This window comes from Gracilinanus agilis, chromosome 2, assembly GCF_016433145.1.
Source record: "Gracilinanus agilis isolate LMUSP501 chromosome 2, AgileGrace, whole genome shotgun sequence".
Taxonomy (NCBI): Eukaryota; Metazoa; Chordata; class Mammalia; order Didelphimorphia; family Didelphidae; genus Gracilinanus; species Gracilinanus agilis.
Window position 1 is genome coordinate 684,864,936 of NC_058131.1, and position 21,239 is coordinate 684,886,174.

The window sequence follows — 21,239 nt, forward strand, 5'->3', positions numbered from 1 at the left end:
ATTTATTTGGTTTGGGCAAATAGAAATTATTCCAACTGACTTGGTTTTCTTCCAGTTCCCCCTTATCCCTTTCTCCTCACAATTGTATCTGCAAACCATGTATGCTTTAACACTATTATACCTGGGGAATTTCAGTACAGAAATGCATTTGCCAGATATTCCATGGGCCCCCTTGACAAGCTCCTTGTAGCCTGAGGGTTGTGTATCCCAGGTTTGGAACTCCTGAGGGAGATCAAAGACTACGTGATGACAGTAATGTGCTCTAAGGCTGGGAAAACAGACTCCCAAACTTCCTTCACCCCATTAGAGGGCCTGACACTCTACTCTTCCCCCAATGTCTAGTTACCAGTGACTTATCCCTGGAAATTACTTGTACAATTTTGTTATTTTTTGTATAGATGCTTGGTAAATCCTCATGGAAAGTTCTATTGATAGTTTTCCCATTCTATAGTTTTTCAGAATTACTGCATAAATCTTATAATCTGGTAGGAATGGTTCCCCTCTTCTTTTTTTGGCTAGTCTTCAAATTCTTGCTCATTTTCTTTTCTACATTAATTTTGTTTTAATTCTATGAAGAGAATTATTGGCATGCTACTCAGTATTACATCAGTCTTTAACTGTTACTATATTTCACAAAGATGAACGCAAAAAACCTGAGGTCCAACTGGAATAGAACCATTAAAAATCTCTTCTATATTATTGAGAGGCCATCCAAGCTTCACTTTTACATTCTGAAGGGACCTACTGCTTCTTCTCAAGGCATGTCACTTTGGGGTCTCTGCAAATGTTGAGTTTTTTCTTACATCAAGTGAAAACTTCTCATTGAATAGCATACTTAGTTTTGCTGGAAAGCTGATCATGGGCTTATAGTCTTTGGTAGTTTATTTTATATATGGCCCATTTCAAATCTTCTTTGCTCTTCCTGGAAAAACTTGACAAATTTGCTAATGTCCTTGGACATGCTTCATCTGTCTTCTTGTAGCACTGTCCCACCTCCTGCAACTATTATTATGCTTAATTAAGCTTAACATGTCTGGGAAACAATTTTTTAGTTTTTCCTCTTTGGAGTCATATATAATATTTGTTAATTTTTAACAATACTGCAAGTTTTTGGAATATGGTGTTCATATTTTTTCTTGTCAATGAAAGTTAGTTCTAAGATTGTGTCTTACTCTGTTACTTACAACCAAATCATTTCCACATTTTAAGGTTATTTTCTACGTTTGTACTTTTGCTTCTTCTATATTAACTGTGATTAGGTTTTCAGCTTTAGGGCCTATGTTTTTTATTTAACCCATAAATGCTCTGTTTTCCTATTAAATTCTCCATATTGTTCTTCTGGAGAGTGAAGAGAGGCATTATTTTCTCTTGATCTTTTTCAGCTATGTTGAAATTCTAGATTTGATTTTATTTAAACTTATTAAGTTTTGGTTCTTTCTAAGATTTTCTTTTAACTATGGCAAGCTCTTTTGTTGACATTCTTTCCAGTACTCCATCTTCCTTAAATTATTTGGGTCATTTATCCATTTGAGGACCTGTCAGAATAGCTAATAGTTTCTTTTCCCATTGATATTTCTTCTAGTGTTGTTTTGGAAGTTGATTACTTAAAACTAAGTGTGAACTCTTCTTGAGTTTTCTCATTTTCTAATAGTTTGTTAAATTGAATTTGGGAGGCACCTTTTACTTTCTTGCATTGCTTTTTTTTTTAAAAGCAATTTAGCTTTTATTTAGAATCTATTATTATTGCTGAGAGGAATGTAAAGTGTCTCAGCACCACCATTTGCAAGACCACCTGAGATTATTTATTCTTATTGTCCTTATAAAATTGTCAGATAGAATATATTAAGAAAACCCTCTAAACTTCATAAAACAATATTCCCCATGTTTTCAAAAATGTTTGTGACCACGTAATATAATGCATATATTAGATTTTATTATACACAAAACATAAACTTAAGTTTCCTTTTCTGGACAGAACTGAAAAAGCAAAATTACTAAAAACATGTTTCCCTTCTAAATTGAATTCCTGACAACCAAGTACTTGAATCTTCTTTTTTTTTCCTTTTAGAAGAAAAAATTTTACAGTTCCTTCCATAGCTTAGGGAAAAGCTTCACATAAAGTCATAGGCTAATTGAAGTTACATTTAAAATAATGTACATTCTTGCATTTTGTTTATAGTTATCAGTTTGGAAGTTCTAGCTTTCTAAATTTACATGTATTAAATGTTCCTTATAGTAGTGCCTTTTCATTTTTAAAAAAAGTTAAATTTACAAATGGAGTTGCAAAAATTCATTCAATATTTTCATTAAATGAAGGAAAATATTTTCTCTTACAAATAAAAAAAAAAAAAGAAATCCTTAAGAGAAAGTGACTATTTTTCTATAATGGGTAAGTCGGTGAGGAAAAACAATTGCTGCAAGCTTATCCTCTTTGAGGCTACTAAGGAAGTTTCTTTCAAAAGGCAGAATCAGGCCTTTTCCATTTTTATACCAAACCTTGTGTCATCCCAATAGATATAATTCCTTTTCCATAGTTTGTACTAGAGGGCAGGTATGTCCTTTGTCACTGCTTTAAAAGGGGAAAATCCAGCTTCTATTATTTCTTTACAAAAAGCACTTTTGCCCACAGAGAGAATCCATCAATTTCAATCTCAGGAACACCCTAATCTTGAAGAAACTTTAATGGGATGCCGAGGAAACCAATCAAGAAAAGAAACTGATTAGGCTTTGGAATATTTGGTATAAGCATTGGTCTAGGATTATGAAACCTAATTCTGCCACAGTAAACAGGAAGCTGAATCCAAGTCTTCCTGTAATTTAGTGTCCATTCTATATATTTTTCATATCTATATGTCAAGAAAGCCACTTGTGTGTCTGGTATCCATGCTCCTCTCTGGGAGGTTCCACAATGCCAGAAATTATTCCTATAGTGATGAGAAAATAAGATGCCACCACCAGGATATACATTAGCACAGATGAAGGCATGTGAGCCCATGAGTTTCTTTACCTTCAGGGTAGGATTCTTGAGTGCTGTAGACTGTTCACATCTTTATGTAGGTGACTTCAGGTGACTGACTTACATCAAGTCTCTCATTTGCCACTGTTCCTTCCTCAACCCACTTGGGTTTTTATTTTCTTCAACGTGTCTCTTCTTCCACTTTATGTCTAGTTTTTCTCCCTCTCCCATTTTATGGGAGATTTCTTAGTTTCTGAGTGTGGGAGAGGGGGAAATTCTGGGGACATGGTGAGTCAAGAAAATACTTATGGATAAACTAATTGGCATTTAATGGTAAATCTGCAGGATGGATTTGTAGCAGACAAGTTGCTTCTTAGCTGCTTGGTAAAGCTGTCATTCCCTTTGCATTTACATAGATCCTCTCTCAATTGATACGGAAATAGCCTATTGTAGTTCTAACCCCAGTTCGACCTTGGTATTTTAATTAGTCCAAATGCATGAAATGTATTTCTAGCTGGGTTTAAACCAGCTTAAACCCTTGGACTTAAGCGACCAGTTAACATGAATTTAATGATGAAGACTGATTATTTTCAAATGCTTTACTTTCTGCATTCACTTCAGATTGGCTTCTATAAAATTTAAAATTACTCAGTTACTTATAAAAAAGGCATCAGACTCATAATAAAATTGAATATTTATTTGAATTTCTCTTGGTAACAGTATTCAACATCTTAGCGAAACAAACCAAGTTGTGAAGTCTTTAAAAAAAAAATCTATCCATTACAAAAATTTAAAATAAGTTGTTTTCTGTATTTCATGGCAAAAAGTGGGACATTGTCTATTTAAAAAAACTGCCATACACAGAGTAATGTTTTAAGAAATATATATTGTGATTCACATGATATGTTTTGTAGAATGTATACACAATATCTGAATGCCAATCTGAATGGAAGAGAAAAATGTGCGATAAACAACACATAGTAAATTGAATGTTCTTAAAATGTGGCTTGAAGGGGAACTTCCTAGTGAATTAAATTAAAAGATCACCCATGGGATTCAAAACAAAATGAAATAAAAACAATAACAGGTAGACATTCCATGACACGAAGACACTTTCCATGACACACTCATTTAGCATCCCCCCCTCAAATCTGGTTGGTTACACAGTAAAATTAACTTAGTAAAGTGCATCTTTGAAAGATTTGTCTAGTGAAATAGCATTTTCAAATATAAAACACTTAACACAAGACGTGCAATAACAAAGTTAAATCATTATAGTGTAAATTTTTAAAAACTACTTTTAAAACTTTTGATTCACTAAAGAATAAAGATGTTAATGACAGTAGTGTTCACATTACTCTCCAACAGTATGAATTGTGTGCTTTTTGTTACTTGGCAAATCTTTTTTTTTTTTTTTTTGGAGTCGAACAAAGTTAATTCAGTCTAAGCAATACTTCTTCTGTCATTAATAATCCATTTCCTCTGGCAGTGCCACCATAGTTAGATTTTTGGAAGTTTTGGTGCACTAACAACAGGATTTGCCTCCTGTAAATATCTCCTTCCTGCACTCTTGTAATCATAAGTGCAGCCGTGCGTTTCTGCGTATCGATGAGTTGCACAGAAATTGTTTCCACATCTAAAGCACAAAGAAAGTGTGTATGAATAGTCACATTTCTATGACAGGCACATGAAAGCAGAGCTTGAGCTCTGGGTGGGCCAATGGAACCCTCTGGTTTTTCTGGAGCCATTTTGGAGCTGCCATTCTCTTCCCACTTAGGAAAACTAAGGCCACAAAATAATCCTCAAAAAACCCCCACCTATGCCAGCTTGGGAATATGACATTATTCAGTTGATAGAATGGGGGCTCTAAAGAATTGTTCTCTAAAGAATTTTCAAACCGCATCATACTAAAACACGTCTTCAAAATTTCCCTTGTACCCTGATATATTTAGAAGGGTAAATATCTTGGGAATTGAGTCATGGGTGAAAACCAAATAATGTAAAATCTACCCAAGACTGACATCTGAAATTTTAAAATATATATGAATGGACTTTGGGCAATAAGCTATTCTTTTCTATTTTCAAATATGGCTGAGTATAAATGAAAAGAATACTAAAAGTAATGGCAAGAGCAATGCTGAGCCCAGAGGACAGGCTTTGAAAAATCTCTCTCCACTTCATGCAAAGAAGAGGGAAACTGAACTTATACACCTAGTCAGGGGCAGCCATGGAATGGGATGCTTTTGCTAAATTGTTTCTTTGTTATAAGGGAGGGTTCGATCTGGAGCTAGGGTGGGAGGAAAATGACTATGATGCAACCAAAGACAAAAGGGTATCATCATACAACTTTAAGAAAAGGTAACTATATATATATATGCATATATATAGATACATATACATATACATACATATGTACATACTGTAAATCAGCATCAGTTACATAGTCTGGGCCCAAGGGAGGCAGTTCTCATTGGGCTAGTTAGTACTTATGAGGATTAAAAATATTAATGAGAAAAAAATCAGAATTCAATGCAAATGCAGAATTAAAATACAGTTATTTTCTCCCTTTAACCCTGATCTGATCTCTTCAATAGGAAGGCTTATTTTTAAAAAAGAAAATATAATGTTCATGCTAAGTTTTGAGAAGATAAAAATTACACTGGGAAAGTAGAACTGGAAAATAAAAAATTTGTGAATATGCTTCCAAAGTCCATAAATGCAAATTCCTTATTTTCACAAACAGCAACTCTGCAAGTTTTTTCTCTAATACAGAGCATATCTTCCCATCCTGAGGTTTGGGCTAAAGATGAATTATCTCCTCTCTTCTGTTAATGGATCTACGAGGTTTCTAGGGCCCCGGTTATTTTTTAAGGACTTACACATTATTTCTGACTATTATTTCAGGCCAATCATGAAGGCAGAACACTGTTTGATTAAGGCCAATTAATTTAACATTACCTAACAATGAAAATGTAAATAATTAAATTTGAGCTTTTCGGGGTGGGATGGGGTTTGGGAGTGAGGATGGGGCAGCAGAGTCCTCATGCTGGATCACTCTACACAAAGTATTTCAATTTTTCCAACTAGGCAACCTGCCTGCATTCATAGCTGGTGGCTAGTCCCGTTTTCTTGCCACAAAGAAAGCAATGCTTGGATGTTTTCTTTTTGGTCTGAACAGGGGCTTTCACAGGGGGAAGATGATGGGTGGTTTCACCTGTTTTGAGACAAAACATATAGATTAGTTTGGGATAAAATAAAATGATATAAGATTCCACTCAGCACAACATGTTTCCTGAAAAAATCATCTATCAGTTTCAAAGTTACAGTTATCCTTGTACAATGTGAAAAATTATTTCAATTTCTATTATTTAACCAAAAGCGATTTGAATGAACTTATATATGATTTTAAATGGAATTTACTCAGTATCTTAAAAAGATTCCCTTAACCAAGAACATTTCTTTTATAAACTAACCATCTTTGCTCATTTCCAATGATTTTCAGTTGAAGGAAAACATTCCAAAAAATGTTGCCTGAGGAACAATAATTCAATTCCCATTTATTAAGCATCTCCTATGTGTGAAGCACTGACAAATACAATGAAAAAAAAACACCTGCCTCCTTTTAAAGATCATTTAGTTGACTGAGAGGACAGGACAGGTACAAACAGAAGTATGACATGGACAGGGGGCAGCACTTTGGGTGCTGACACCCCGCATCAGGAAAATCTGAAGAGGAGGAATAAACATTTCAGGAAGGCAGGTTGTGTGCATGTGTGCGGTGTGACTGGGTCTAAGGGCTACATCAGAGAGAGCTTTACAAAGGAAGTGACACTTGAAGGGAACCTTACAAGGTAAGGCCAGCCAAGCTTAGGGAACTGCTTAGACTCTAGGCAGGGCTGGAGAATAGAATTAAACTACAATAAAGCCAGAAAGCTAGGTTGAGGCTACTGTGGAGGGCCTTCCAAAGGGATTAATGCTATTTAAGAACGTAATATGGAACCAAGTGAAGAATTCTGAACAGGTAAGTCAGCCATGCCTTAAAGGTAAGGAACTAGAGCCCAAGAGACCAATGAAGAAGCAATTCCAAGAGCTTAGGCAAGGGGGAATGAATAAGTGGCAAGCCCTTGGCAAGGGCTTCCTAGCAGCCGGACTGTACATGGATTGGGGTGAGGGATAAGAGATAGCCCCATGCCCTTGATGGGGGCAGATAACACAAAGGCACCGAGGAGAGTCTGAACAAGGCAGTGGCCATGTGAGTGGAGGAGGGGGATGTATGGAAGAGATGATGTGAGAGGAGACTTAGCAATGATCAGATATCGGGCTACAGGAGAAGAAAAAGTCAAAGATGATGGAACCCGATTGATGGGAGGATAGACGAGGCACTGACAAAAACTAGGAAGGTTGGTAGAGGCAAGTTTGGGGCGGGAGGAGGGGAGATGCGAAGTCTGGAGTGCTGACAGGTCTTCTATGGAGAGGTTGGTCAGCAGCATTTGAAAAAGTTAAGAGAGGGAGGAGAGGAGGGCTGGATGTGTGGACGTGGGAATTATCTCTGAAGAAATGATCAGTGAGTCCAGAGGAATGTATGAGATCACTAATGGAGAAGCGTATAGAAAAAGGACTAGTGTAGTCTTAGGAGTCTAGGGAGCTAGAGGAGGAGGATGAAACAGCAAAGGAGATAGAGAAGGAACAATTTACATCTTTGTGAGGAAAGCTATGAGAGAGCAGCACTGCAGGAGCTAAGGAAGGAAAGAGCATCCAGGGAGAGAGAAATACAGGAGTGAGCCTGAGAAATGACCAGTGGACTGAAATAATTTTGTATTTCAGTGAAGACTGAAGGATCATTGCATGGACTAAAAATCCTGTACAAAGCAAAAAAAACCTGCCAGCATCCTCCCCACCCCCCCAACCCAACTATGCCTTAAAAAAATGATACTGACTACTGATTTCTACACTTGGTCTCCCACTAATATTTTATAAAACATTCTTCCTTGCTTGCCCTTGGAGACAGTGGCAAAGCCTAACAGGACATGTTCCTGGAAGACTGAAGTTTACAGAACTGCCTTTCTATTCTGGCTTCATCTGGGCAGAGATGCCAAGTCCATTAACCTTTCCTGACTTTAGAGACATCTAAAAGATGGAGATATCTGCTTTGCTTTTTTCATGGAATAACTGTGCAAATTGATTAAATGTATGTAGGAAAGGGGCAGCTACACAGCTCAGTGGATAGAAAGCCATGTCTAGAGAGATATCCCAGGTTCAAATCCTAGATGAGTGACTGTGGACAAGTCATTTGATCCCAATTGCTTAGCCTTTATTGCCCTTCTGCTTTGGAACCAATACACAGTATCAATTTTAAGACAGAGGATAAGGATTTTTTAAAAAGTAGGCAAGATCATGGACTGACAAAGAATCATTATCCAGGTATAACTCAGTAATTATGAACTATCTATACTCAGAATTCCAGAAAGACAGGTTTGTTTAGCAGAAGCACACGAGGACTCATTTCAGCATTATACAGTCTTTTTAGTAACATCTTATTCAGTATTTCCCAAAACTTTTTATTCCATGAATTAGGAGTTAGGAGAAGATAGAGAGTAGTGCTTCCCCACATTGTCAGTCAACAATTTATTGAGTGCCCACTCTGTGACTAACACTCCTCTGGCATATTTACTTCTGCTTCCACCCTCCACATTCCTGGTCAAGGTGAAGTTAGTAAATCCAGGTAATTATAGCACACCCTGAACCCCTTTGGGCAGGTGACTCAGTCCCAACAAACCACAGCTTTCCAATGCAAGGTTTGGGAAAATGCAGCCAATCAAGTACATCTTGGACACCTACTCTCAGCTCAAAGGTATGCTAGGCACCCTAGGTGGGAAAGTACTAGTAAGTCGTCCTTGCTCTCAAATGTTTACAATACAGGCAAAGGGATGCATATTAGGAAAAATGAAATCCCAGGCAGAGGTGAAGAAAAAAAGGGCCATGTATTTTTAGTTTTTTTTTAAGTATATTATATGTCAATGAGTCTTTTTAAATACAATTGAATATTATCTATCCGTTAATGCTGATTTGACAAAACCTATACTTTAAAAAAGTAGGTTAGTGGTAATTTGGAGTTTTAATATGTACTTAACCATTTTTATTTCTTTTTAAATATTCCTTAGCTTGGTCTTTCCAAATTAACATGGTTTTACCATTCCATCTCCTTTTACAATTCTAGACTTATGGTTTGGCATGACACATTAGGCAAAGTCCTAAATGACTAGCGATTTATAGCATTTACATCTCACTTACAACCATTGATTACAGTGAAAGTCAGTGATAAATTTATTCACTTTTACCTTTCTCTCAATTTTGAATAAGAAATCATTGTCCCCTTGCTTCTTCTCTATCATTATGTTATTTTAAACCCTTACTTTTTGACTTGGAATCAATATTAAGTATTGGTCTCAAGGCAGAAGAGTGCTAAGGACCAGGCAATTGGGGTTAAGTGACTTGCTCAGGCTCACACAGCTAGAACATATTGAAACCACATTCGAACCCAGGGCCTCCTGACTCCGGGCCTGGCTCTCTATCTACTGAGCCCCTTTCTTCACTATTATTTAACCTTGAGGATTGCTGAATCTGGCAGAAGACTTAGTAGGCCAAAGGCTTAGGAAGGGCATGCCTAAATCACACAAATAACCTGACTTGCTCAGAGTCAGAGGCCTTTGGGTGCTTGTCACTGCCATTTTGTTTTCTTGCAGTCTCCTCCGAGACCACAAGATGGAGCTTATTTCCAATAATCATGGAATGGCCAGGTCTTGCTCAATTAAGTCAATCTTCAGGGCAGAAGAGTCGGCAGGAAGGCCTTGATCTAGTCCCTTACTACAGTCTCAAGAGTTGGAAAGGTCCTTAAAGATGAATCAGTCTAACCCCTACCTGAGGCACAAATCTTTTCTGTAATATCACTTTCAAGACTGATCAAATATCTCATGAAATCTGTTTTTAAATAATATTCCACAGTTTAAATAACATCCTGGTCCACAAATAGAATCAGTGAAGTAATTTTAAGTGCCAGGAAGGTAGTAAAAAATGTTAGAATTTTATGTCCTCACGGTGAAATGTATAAATTTTTAGGAGAAAAAAGCTTGGTTATCCTTTCAGTTTGGTTCTGAATTCAATGCAGGTAGAAAGAGACAAAAAAGAAGATAGAAAATTTTATTTGTTCAATTATGCATTAGTTTGCTAGCACTGGGTAACCTATGTGATACCTATGAATACCTTGGAAGTGTCTTTTATCTGCCTTCACACACAAGACCAATCAACACATCCGTGGGAAGTCAGGAGATAGTGAGCTTCGTCTTATGAGAAGGCTAGATGACAGGCCATGGGTCCACTTAAGCCATAAAGGGAATTTTTTTTCAGGTATTTTGGACCAGATAGCTTCTGAGCTTCATTCCAATACAGAGATTCTGTGCTTCTTCTACATCAAGTCAGAGCCTTGACTTACACACACCTGCTAAGGTACACTTAAGTTGGAAGGTTTCCCTAATATAGGAATGGTACGTAAGAGGTAAATGCTATTTAGCAAGAAGTTCTTTGGGAAAAAAAAACACAAAAAATGTTTTTCCGCAGCTATTTTTCATTAGATACTACCTAGGCTCCAATTGTATGTAAATTAATGCCAAAACCATCCTGAAAACTCATGGCAACTAGGAAAAGGCATTTATTTAGAAGCAGCCTTTCATCATTCCAGTGAGCACTAGGGGTGGCAATCAGAGGCACCTCTGGATTTTTTTGGCAAAGGTTCACTCACTGAGAATTAAATCCAAGGTGCTCTAATTCCGGCTGCATATCATTGTATCAGAATTTGCAAAGGGCTTGCTCAGCTCCTGACCCCACATGGGGTAGAGAATAATAATGGAGTCACCAATCCACCACTGTTATGGTAAGCACAATTTCCCTTTTATTCTTTCCCCTTTCCCAGAGTTGGTTCCTGAGGCTCTAACTAGTTTTGCCATGCTCGAGATCAGTTTTCTAGAAATGCCCTGGTAACGTGATTTAGCTTGTCACTAAAGTCACACTCTTTCAAAAGCACATTATTCAAGTGCAGAGGGTCAGTGGTTTGCACGACACAGAAGAAAGTTCCTATGCCTCCAAGAATAGAATGCTATGGCTTTACATGGCTGTTTCCTCCCTTCACATGGTAGAATTGCTTTCGTCTTCTCTTTCCTAGCTCTTTTCTCTTCTTTAAGGGTATCTTGCTACTTATCATAGTCATTACAATCTTGAGTAGCAATGTGGCACTAGGATTATGGCACTGGAGTTGGAGACCTGGGTTCAAATGTCTTCTCTATTATGAGTTTCTTCGAGGCAAGGCATAGAAACTCTGTTTCCTCAGACAGATTTGAACTAAATGATCTCCAGTGTTCCTCTCTGTGCTTAAACTATGATCCCACAAATGAGAATCAGTACCACAGTTACAAATATTCAAAACCCTCCTGTCACCCTTTGTGATTTCCCTAACATACAGGTCTGACCATGTCTCTCCCCTACTCAAACTCCAATGGCTCCCTATTGCCCTCAGCCTCAACCATAAGCTTTGTTTAGCTTTGAAAGCTCTCAGTCTTAGCCATAACTCCCTTTTCTCACCAATGACTTTCCATTTCCCATTGCTGAGCCTTCGTACCTACTGTCCCCCTTGCCTTGTATCCAGTATCCACTCCCTTCTTCACCTCTGCCTTGTAGAATCTCTTGACTTCAAAATTCAGCTCAAGTTGAAGCTTCTACACGAGGCCTTGGCTAATCTCCAACAGTGGGTCTTGTATTCATGCCGTACAGACTTACTGAAGTGCATACAGGTTGTCTCCTTTGTCAGAATGTATGTTGTCTAAGCACAGGGATCATTTCATTGGTGTCTTTATATCCTCTATGCCTACCAGGGTCCTGATTCACAGGAGGCGCTTATTAACTGCCCATTGACTAGTTTTCTGAGCTTTTCATCCTTTGTCTTTTCTGTCTCTTGCCACTTTTTTCTCAGCTCTCCTGTTTTCACAAGACTAGCCTTCTAGAGCTCCTGACGATCACAGTATGGTGGAAAGAAGCTTTAGACTGATGCATTTTCTCAGCTGGATTCACAGGTGCTCAAGACTGCTTCTTTGTTGCCCAGAGGTTTGGGGGTGTTTCCCCTTCAGCTACTTCCAGGTTCTGAGCCCTTTTAGAAATCTGAGGGTTCAGGAAGGCTGCTATCCAGAGAGTCAAGGCTTTACTATAATATATCAAAACCAAAATGAAAAGGGAAAACTGTGGCCAATTCTTTATACAAAGTGAATATTCAATAATACCAAATTATCTTGTTCTTTAAGTCTGTATTTTTAGATGCACTCACTGATTTTCCTGAAATCAGCATGACAATAGAGCAATAAAACTTCTCTGAAATTATCATGTAATTTATTTATTTTTCTTTTTAAAATCCTTACCTCCTACTCATTATCAGTACTAAGACAGAAGAGCAAGAGCAGCAAGGGCTAGGCAACTAGGGTTAAAAGACTTGCCCTGGGTTGCACAGCTAGGAAGTGTCCAAGGTCACATTTGAACCCAGATTCTCCCAACTCTAGGCCTGACATTGTGCCCCTATCATGTAATTTAATGGGGAAATCTGATTTAATGTACAGAAATCAAGTTTACACATTGCATTTCAGAGCATATGTATATGCATATATACACACATATATGGATATGTATGTGTTTATTATATAGTCATTTAAAATTTTTTGGTCTAGATATAGAATTTCACTGGTTTAGGGAAATCCTAATGTTGAAACTCCCTCTACTGTACAGAATCAGCACCTTTTCTGCAACTTATAGACTTAGGGAAACTGCCTGGGGCATTGGGTAAAGCATCTTGTTCCAAGTCTCTGAGCCTAAATGTGTCAGAGACAGGATTTGAACCCAGGTCTCTCTGAGTGAGGACCACTCCCCTTCTGCTGCCCCTCTTGTTACATATACACACATGACATTTGATGTATAAAATGGAATGCACTTACATGGATGCAAGGAAAGAAAAGGCAAGGATCTGTAACAACTTACTTATGAGTCCTTGATAGCTACAGGTTTTTAGGACTTAGAATCGATTTATATTTTTCCAGATGGATATTTCCATTTTGGTTATAAATGCATGATCAGTTTTTTCTTTTGACTCCTTGCTCTCTTAGCACAGCACCTGGCACATAGAGGGAGGGAGAGAAAGGAAGGGAAAGAAGGGAGGGAGGAAGGAGGAGGAAGTAGAGGAAGGAGAAGGAAAGAAGCAGAGAGAGAATGAGAGAGGGAAGGAAGGAGGAAAGGAAGCATTTATTAAGTGTCTACTGTGTACCAGGCACTGTGCTAAGCACTTAAAAAAATATCTCATTTGATCCTCTTAACAACCCTGGGAGGCAGATACTATTCTTATCCCCATTTTATAGTTATGGAAATTGAGGTGGAAAGAGATTAAGTGACTTGCCCAGGATCACACAGATACATTATCTGAGGTTGTTTTTGAATTCAGGTCTTCCTGATTGCAGACTAAGAGGATTATAATGTATCAAACTCAAAGAGAAATGGGGGGAATGGGGAGAATAAACCTTACATAAGGATCCCATAAGGGCCATATACTTTGAAAACTGCATATTAATATTTTCTACATTCTTCATATTTTTATTTAATTATGTTAAATATTTCCCAATTACATTTTTAACTGGTTCAGCCACCTGTGGCCTATGTATGTTTGACATATTTGGTTTAGGAGGTTCTCTTTTCATCAGATAAAAAGTGTTAAGAATGGAAAGCATTCTAATTCAGTTCCATCACTGACTCTCTCATTGGCTTGCTGCCTAACCCAACGTTTAACACTTAATATTTTCTAGGTCTGTTTCTTTATTTATAAAATAAGGTTAGACTTGATGACATCTAAGGTTTCAGATCTAAGATTCTAGAATTTTATGAATTATGTTCTAAGTTACAAGGCAAAGACAAAATAGAAGCAAGAACATATCTCAATTACAATTAACTAAAACAATAAATCAAAACTCGGCTTTAAGACTAAGAAATGGAGAATCACCAATTATACAGGATGTCCCAAAAGTGTGAGTGCTGTTCTAAGCTACGATAATTTCAGAAGCATAAATCTTATAAACTTAGAAAAAATAACTTTGAAGGCTATTTAAAATTGTAAAATATTGCAATCCCACCCTAAGGATCATTCCAAGAATGAGTTTTTGATGTGTATGTAACAGTCTGGATGTGACCCAACAAACATAAATCTAATTGAGATACATCAGATGGCTAAGGTGGCCACCCTTCTACTGATACAGCAGTCTGACAAAGTGTCAATCAGAAACTACTGTCTGTGCAATGAGTAGGATGCCTCATCCTTCTTGATAAAAAAAATTCACAAAGCTAAATAAGTTTAGAAGAAAGGTAAACAATTAAGCTTTCTAATGACTTTGGGTAAGTATGTAGCTTTTACACTTCTGAAGTTATTAAAGCTTAAGACAATGCCAAGACTTGAGGCACCCTCGATGTTTGGTAATGGTGCATAAGTAACAAAATGCTTCTGGTTCACAGACTGTCTCCTTTATTTGACAAATAAGGAAACTGAAGCCCCAGAAGATGGTAAAAGACAAAGCCAGGATTTCCAGTCAGGTTTGGACATCCCGATATTCTTTTCACAAGACTCAACTGAAGAACTCTATTTCAAAGAACAGGTGTCAAGAAGAGAAGAGTTGTTAATACTGGATGTGAACTTTTAAGATTAAAAAGAGAGATGGAAAAAAAGAGAAGGCAAGAAGGGATTAGTTCCAAACCGAGATACAAGAATGAAGAGGTGGGCAATGAGAGGATGAGATAAATGTGGAAGCAAAGCATATTTTTGATACACATGAAGCTCAAAATTTGGTAAAGTTATAAAAATACTAGATCTGTGATTCATTTGGTTACAGGGAGAGCTAGCTGTGGAAACTCCCTCTTCAAATAAGATTGACATCTGATCTACAAATTATAGTTTCAGATTTGCTGGGGAATACCAAGAGAAAGGTCAAGTGATAGACTGGGGCACACAGCCCGTGTTTCCCAGGACCCAGACTCAGACCTTCTCAAAGCTAAGACTTATTTATTAGTTTCCATGCTGCCTCAATATAAATATAAATTGGTATATAAATATGGAAAGCAAATTAACAACACAGTTGGTTTCTGGTAGATAGATTTAGGATTTTCAGGCTGTTGAGAAGATTAACACAAATTACTATTTGACCTTACCCCAAACCTAAAAAACATCCAGAAAAGACAGCAGAAATATCATCAAAGGAGAAAAAAATTAGTAACCACAGGAAAGATACAGTTCATAAAAAATTTGAAAAACATAGCAAATTATAACATTAAGTGTGAATGGGCTAAACTCTTCTAAAAAGTTATAAGCTAAATTTAAAAGCCAACCAAAAGGTATACCGCTTATGAGAAAAGGCAAAACATGGGACAGCAAGGTGGCTCAGTGGATTGAAAGCCAGGCCTAGAAATGGGAGGTCTTGGGTTCAGATCTGGCCTTAGACACTTCCTATCTATGTGATCTAGGACAAGTCACTTAAACCCCATTGCCTAACCCTTACCACCATTGTTGGAGCCAATACACAGTGTTAATTCTAAGACAGAAGGTAAGAATTTTGAAATATAAATAAAAAAAGTCAAAATCCCACACATGGAGACCAAAATGAAAAGGGTGGAGTCAAGATCTATTAAGCAAGTATGAGAAAAGGCATTTCATGATGTGAGAAGGAATATTAAACAGCAAAGATTTATATGGCTCCAAATCACACAATAAAACACAGAAAAGTAAAACATGGAGAAATGCAAAGAAAGGAAAAGCCCAGTTGCAATGGGGATACTTTTTATCTCATTATCAAACTGAAAGGTGAAGCAAATAAATATCGAACTCTTTCACGTGAACAACGACTCAAAGAGACCAAGTTTAAGAGGCTGGACACACAGATGTTCAAGTGTCCGCCGTGGTTTGTCATTCTTGGCTGTCATCTCTTTATTGTCCCCTGGAACAAGCTGGACTGGAATCCCATCCAGGGCCAGCTCGGGCCTCTGCTGCTGGGCTGAACACTTGTTCTTAGCCCTCAGCAGCCCTCTAGTGGCCCCAGTGAAGCTGTACCCCACCTAGACAAGGCAATCCAGACGGAAAAATATTAATTTAGAAAACAGAAAACTCCAAACCATAACTGAAATTGAGCTAAGAGTTAGAAGGGCCCTCAGAGGCCACCTGGGCAAACCAAAGCTGTTTACGCCACAGCTCCCACAGCACACCTCTTGGTGGAGGGGAACTAACTCAATCCATCGCTCAATACTTATTATGGGCGTACCATGTGCCAGGTACTGTGCTCAGTGCTGGGGGTACCAAAAAAAGGGCCCAAAGCAAGCCCTGCCCTCAAGCTGCTTATAATCTAATGGGGGGGACGACATGGGGCAAACAAATAGCTATAGCCATGTGCAGGATAAATAGGAACCACTCCCTGGAGGGAAGGCCCTAGAAGGAAAAGGGCTTCCTGTAGAGGTTTTAGTTAGGCTTTGAAGGAGGCCGAGGGAGGTCAGAGACAGAGCCCGGAGCCAGCGTCCCTGGATCTAAGAGGTCTAAATGAAGGGCCTGGAGGTTTCCTGCCTGGAAAGCTGGAAGGGAGGCAGGAAGGTCCCCAGGAGGCTCTTATGGGACCCAAGACACGCTGCAAAGGTGAAACCACCAAGAGATGCCAGAGGTGATGCATCCGCCAGCAGCCAGGGTTGTGAGCTGAGGACTGCGAGGGGCGTCTGCCTGGGCTGGCAACAGGGCAGGGTGGGAGCTCTGGGGAGACACAATGAGTTCTGCTTCGGGCAGAGCAAGTTCCACACGTGTCCTGAAAGGCAGCTGGAGATGGGAAACCCCAGTGCAGAGCAGGGCAGGAAGGCAGAGCCGAGCGTCGCTGGCCAACGAGCAGGCATGGAGGCTGGGAGATGCCCGCAGTGATGAGGCCCAGGGCTCGGCGTGCAGAGAACCGGCTGTGGCATCCCTGGGCAAAGCTGGCTGTTGAGGCAGAAGCTGGCTGTGTGGCCATTCTCCCCAAGCATGCCTTCCTCCTCCCAATGGGCCGTTAAGGGCATGACCTCGTCTCTGTCCACGCTGCCGCTTCGGCCCTGCTCTCCCGCCTTCCAGACACCGTGCCCCGAGAGACAGGGCAGATGGGCCCCATTCTGTGGTCTGTCTACTTTAAATATGAACAAAGAGTCTCAAAGCATCAGTCTCTTGGATCCACCCTGGCACACAGTAGGTACTTAACAAGTGATAGTGACTAGATCTAGAATTTTCAACCAGGTTCAAACCTCTGCCCATCTGAGTTCTGTGTGTGGTGTAATCCCTCTATATACTAGAGATCCAAATCATTTAAGATCTGTAACTAACAGTTCTGTATGAGACAAAATTAAGAATTAGGAGTGGCTCCAAGGCACCAGGAAGTGTTAACCCTTTATTATCCTTTTGCTCCTCTCTAGGAACTTTTACCAGGGATTCCCACCAGTTTTCCTATATAAAATGGAGGTGGCCAGCCAGCAGGCTCCAGGTTTTGAATTTTTTTTTTTTATTTTTTTTTAAACCCTTAACTTCTGTGTATTAATTCCTTGGTGAAAGAGTGGTAAGGGTAGGCAATGCGGGTCAAGTGACTTGCCCAGGGTCACACAGTTGGGAAGTGTCTGAGGCCAGATTTGAACCTAGGACCTCATGTCTCTAGGCCTGGCTCTCAATCCACTGAGCTACCCAGCTGCCCACCAGGTTTTGAATTTTAACCTCAGATGTCCCTGCTTCCCTGCTGGCTTTATGTATCATGCTGCAGATCTGCCACACCAAACCTCTCCTTCCCAATGTCTGATGTTCTCTTCCCTAGAAGCAAGAAGAACTTACATTGGCCCATTAGACTACAGCTCCCAGAAGCCTGGAGGAACAAGTTCTGGACACTTCTGCGCTCTGTCCACAGAGGGACTAGCCTGTCTCAAAGGCTGGATACATCAGGTGCCAATTTGTTTCTTATTTCCACTTATTAGTCCTAGTTCCTACCTCTAGGTGCCAAGCAAAATACAACTAATTCTGCATCGGATACCTGATTCTAGCTCTCAGGCCCCCCAACTCCCTCAACTGAATCATCCTTTATCCATCCTACACATCATTAGTTCCTACAGTCTTCAGATGGCAATTCAATCCAACCCAATTTCTTTTAATCCAATTACTGCAATGATATAAATAATTTTTAAAAGGAGAGAATATTTGTTAATGAAATTAGAAATATAAAAGATATACCTATGAAATCAAGAGTTTAAAAAGAGAATGTTATATCCTATTAGCTAGAATGTTATGCTAGATTAGAAATGTATTTTTAAAAAGTAAAAAATCTTAAAGCTAGTTAAAAAGAGAATGTTATATCCTATTAGCTAGAATGTTATGCTAGATTAGAAATGTATTTTTAAAAAGTAAAAAATCTTAAAGCTAGTGTAAGAGAAAGGTGTTTTGAATAGAATCTAGTAACAAAGGGGAAAAAAGGGAAAAGATATCAAGGTACCAACTTTTTTCTCTTTCCCTCTAAAATCCACCACCCAGGGACCAATAATTTTTATATTACATACATGACTTTTCAGAAAAACACAGTAAATGATACAATTTATTTCATGAAATGTTCATTTTAAAATTTGATAAAAACAACCCCAAAAACATAAACCAGATTTCATTAAAAAAATGGAAAAATGTCAAATGTAATTTTTCCAAACAGAATGTAGGAAATACACCGAATTCATGATAACAAATGATGTTTTTTTTTTTCTTTCCCAGGAAAAGCAGATGGCATTGTATAAGAAAATATGCTTAATATAACGCAGGAAAAAGGAAAACAAGAAAGAAAATAATTGCTATTACTAAGTGCAGAAAAAGCATTTAATATAAAGATTCATCAATGATTGAAAATCTCTAAAGAGTAATAATAATAAGGTTTTCTTCCAACATGACAAAAAAGTGTTTACTTGAAACTGAGTCCTAAATGGCAGAACCTTCATGTCATTTCCCTTAAAAACAGTAAAAGAATCCAAAATATGCCAGCTGGCATTTCTATTCCACATAGTACTGGAAGTATCAATTGCAACGATGTATGAAAAAGAAGTAAGAATTGCACGATTTTATACTTAGGAATTCAACAACAAATTTATTAAGATGACCATAGCAAATTCAATTTGCTTCAAAGCCTATTTGATTGCAGGTTTTAAGATAAAAATGCATGCAAAACCCAATCATATCCTTGTATACCTATAATAATAATGGAGAAATAAAATGAAAATAAGTCTCTTTACATTTTTTCAAAGCAAAAGAAGATTTCTCTGAAATTCAAAGTTAACTTAATAAGAAACAATCCACGAAGGATGACACAGTCTACTAAATAATTTTGAAGCAAGGAAAATTTAATGGCCATTCAAGAAACATTCTATTCTGTTTAAGGCATTATGGTAATGCTGGGGAGAAGAGTTAAAAAAAAAAATGACGGGATCCTAACACACTTCTGAGCTGAACACTGTAAGGGAGCAATTTGTAACTATGTTCCCCAGATGACGGAGCTGTGCATATGTATCCTTTGACCCAGCAACAGCATTACTAGGCCTATACCACAAAGAAATCAAAGAGAAAAGAAAAGCACTTAAATACACAAAAATATTTATAGCATTTCTTTTCATAATGGCCAATTGGAAATTAAGGGAGTGTCTTCCTACTGAAAATTGGTTTAAAAAATATACTATGTCAATGTAATGGTATAACAAGTCATAGTAAGAATTACAAAATGGACAATTTTCTGAAGACAGACATCTATGATCAGATTTGGAGTAGGACTAGAAGAAAATCATGATATTATAGAGAAAAACAATTTTGAAAGACTTTAGAACTTTGAGCTAACTTAAATCATGAGTTCAGAAGATGGAAAATGAAACATGACACTTATCTGCTGCCAGAGGTGATAAAATTAAAATGCAGAGACATACATTTTCGAGAATGACCAATGTGGGGATTTGTGAATGTTTTGTATGTTTTCTCAATTAGAGGGCAATGGAAAGTAGTAATATAAATACATTTAAGGATAAGTAAATAAATTTCTTTTAAAAAATAAAATCTCTTATTTTTTGACATATACTACAGACATTGTGATAAGTGCTGGGGATACAAATAAAAAGCAAAGGCAGTCACTGACCTTAAGGAATTTCTGTTCTAATGAGGGAGACAACAGAGATAAATGAGAATATAGAAGATTAATATAGAGTAGAGAGAAAGTAATTTCAGAGGAGATGGCACTAGCAGCTTAGGGGATGAAGAGAGAACTTGAGCAGAAAGTCTTAAAAGGAAACCAGTCAAAAGTTAGAAGGGAAAGCATTCCAGACTAGGGAAAGGTGAGGCAAAGACCAACCAGAAGACTTTTGCTATAGTCTAGGCCAGTGATGGGCAAACTACAGCCTGCAGACCAGATGCGGGCCCCCTGAAATGTTCTATCCAGACCCCCCACATTATTCCTAATCTGACGAATACAATGAGTAGGACACAGTACAATGAAACTTCAAAAGAGTTGCCTTAGAAACAGACTGACAGATGAGCATTTCCTTTCCTTTGGCCCCTCTAGGCTATCGTGGGTGAGGGTATGAACTAGGATGGTGGCAACTGCCTGGCGTGCAGTGAGTGAGAGTAAGAGAGAATGGCACCTAGGGGCCTGGAATGATGGCGGTGCCCTCAGAAGTAACAGGGAAGGAGACCAGTCAAAATGGTGGAGGGAGAAGCAGTACATACAGTCCAGATCACTAGTCTACAAAGACCTAGAAAATATACCAGTCCAAGTCCCAATTGGGAAATCCAAGGAAAACACAAGGTGAGTCATTTTCCAGCTCAGATTGGCTTAGGGAGACAAAGGTAATTCCACCAGATTGGCTTAGGGAGACAAAGGTAATTCCACCATAGTAGGCAGGGAATAGAGTTTTCCTTTCTAGAAGGGGGCCTTCCCTCAAGTTTGAATTAGGACCTCTCATGTGCACAAGAAGAGGTCCCAGATCTAGCACAGAGGGGCCTGCACATGGCACAGGAATAGGTGCAAAAAGCAGTTCTGTATCTCACCCACCAGAGTTGGGTCACAGATCCAAGAGTGTATCTGCTTCCAGGGTGGAGGACCTGAGTGGTAGTCCAGGGCAAGAAAAGGCCAGGGCCTGTAAGGAGATCTTAGAGAAGGAACAG

At 38.5% G+C, this 21,239-nt stretch overlaps 1 protein-coding gene across 1 annotated transcript in view; it reads right to left on the minus strand.

Annotated features, from left to right (window-relative positions):
• Positions 1–3,638: 3,638 nt before the first annotated feature.
• The window catches only part of ZFAND4 (zinc finger AN1-type containing 4), a 57,018-nt gene continuing 39,417 nt past the window's right edge, over positions 3,639–21,239 (minus strand). Inside the window, exons 9-10 of the mRNA XM_044659149.1 lie at positions 6,053–6,170; positions 3,639–4,592 (exon numbers count right to left, since the gene is read on the minus strand). Coding sequence (XP_044515084.1) covers positions 4,457–4,592; positions 6,053–6,170 — 254 coding nt within the window. The 3' untranslated portion in view covers positions 3,639–4,456. The remainder of the gene's footprint in view (positions 4,593–6,052; positions 6,171–21,239) is intronic.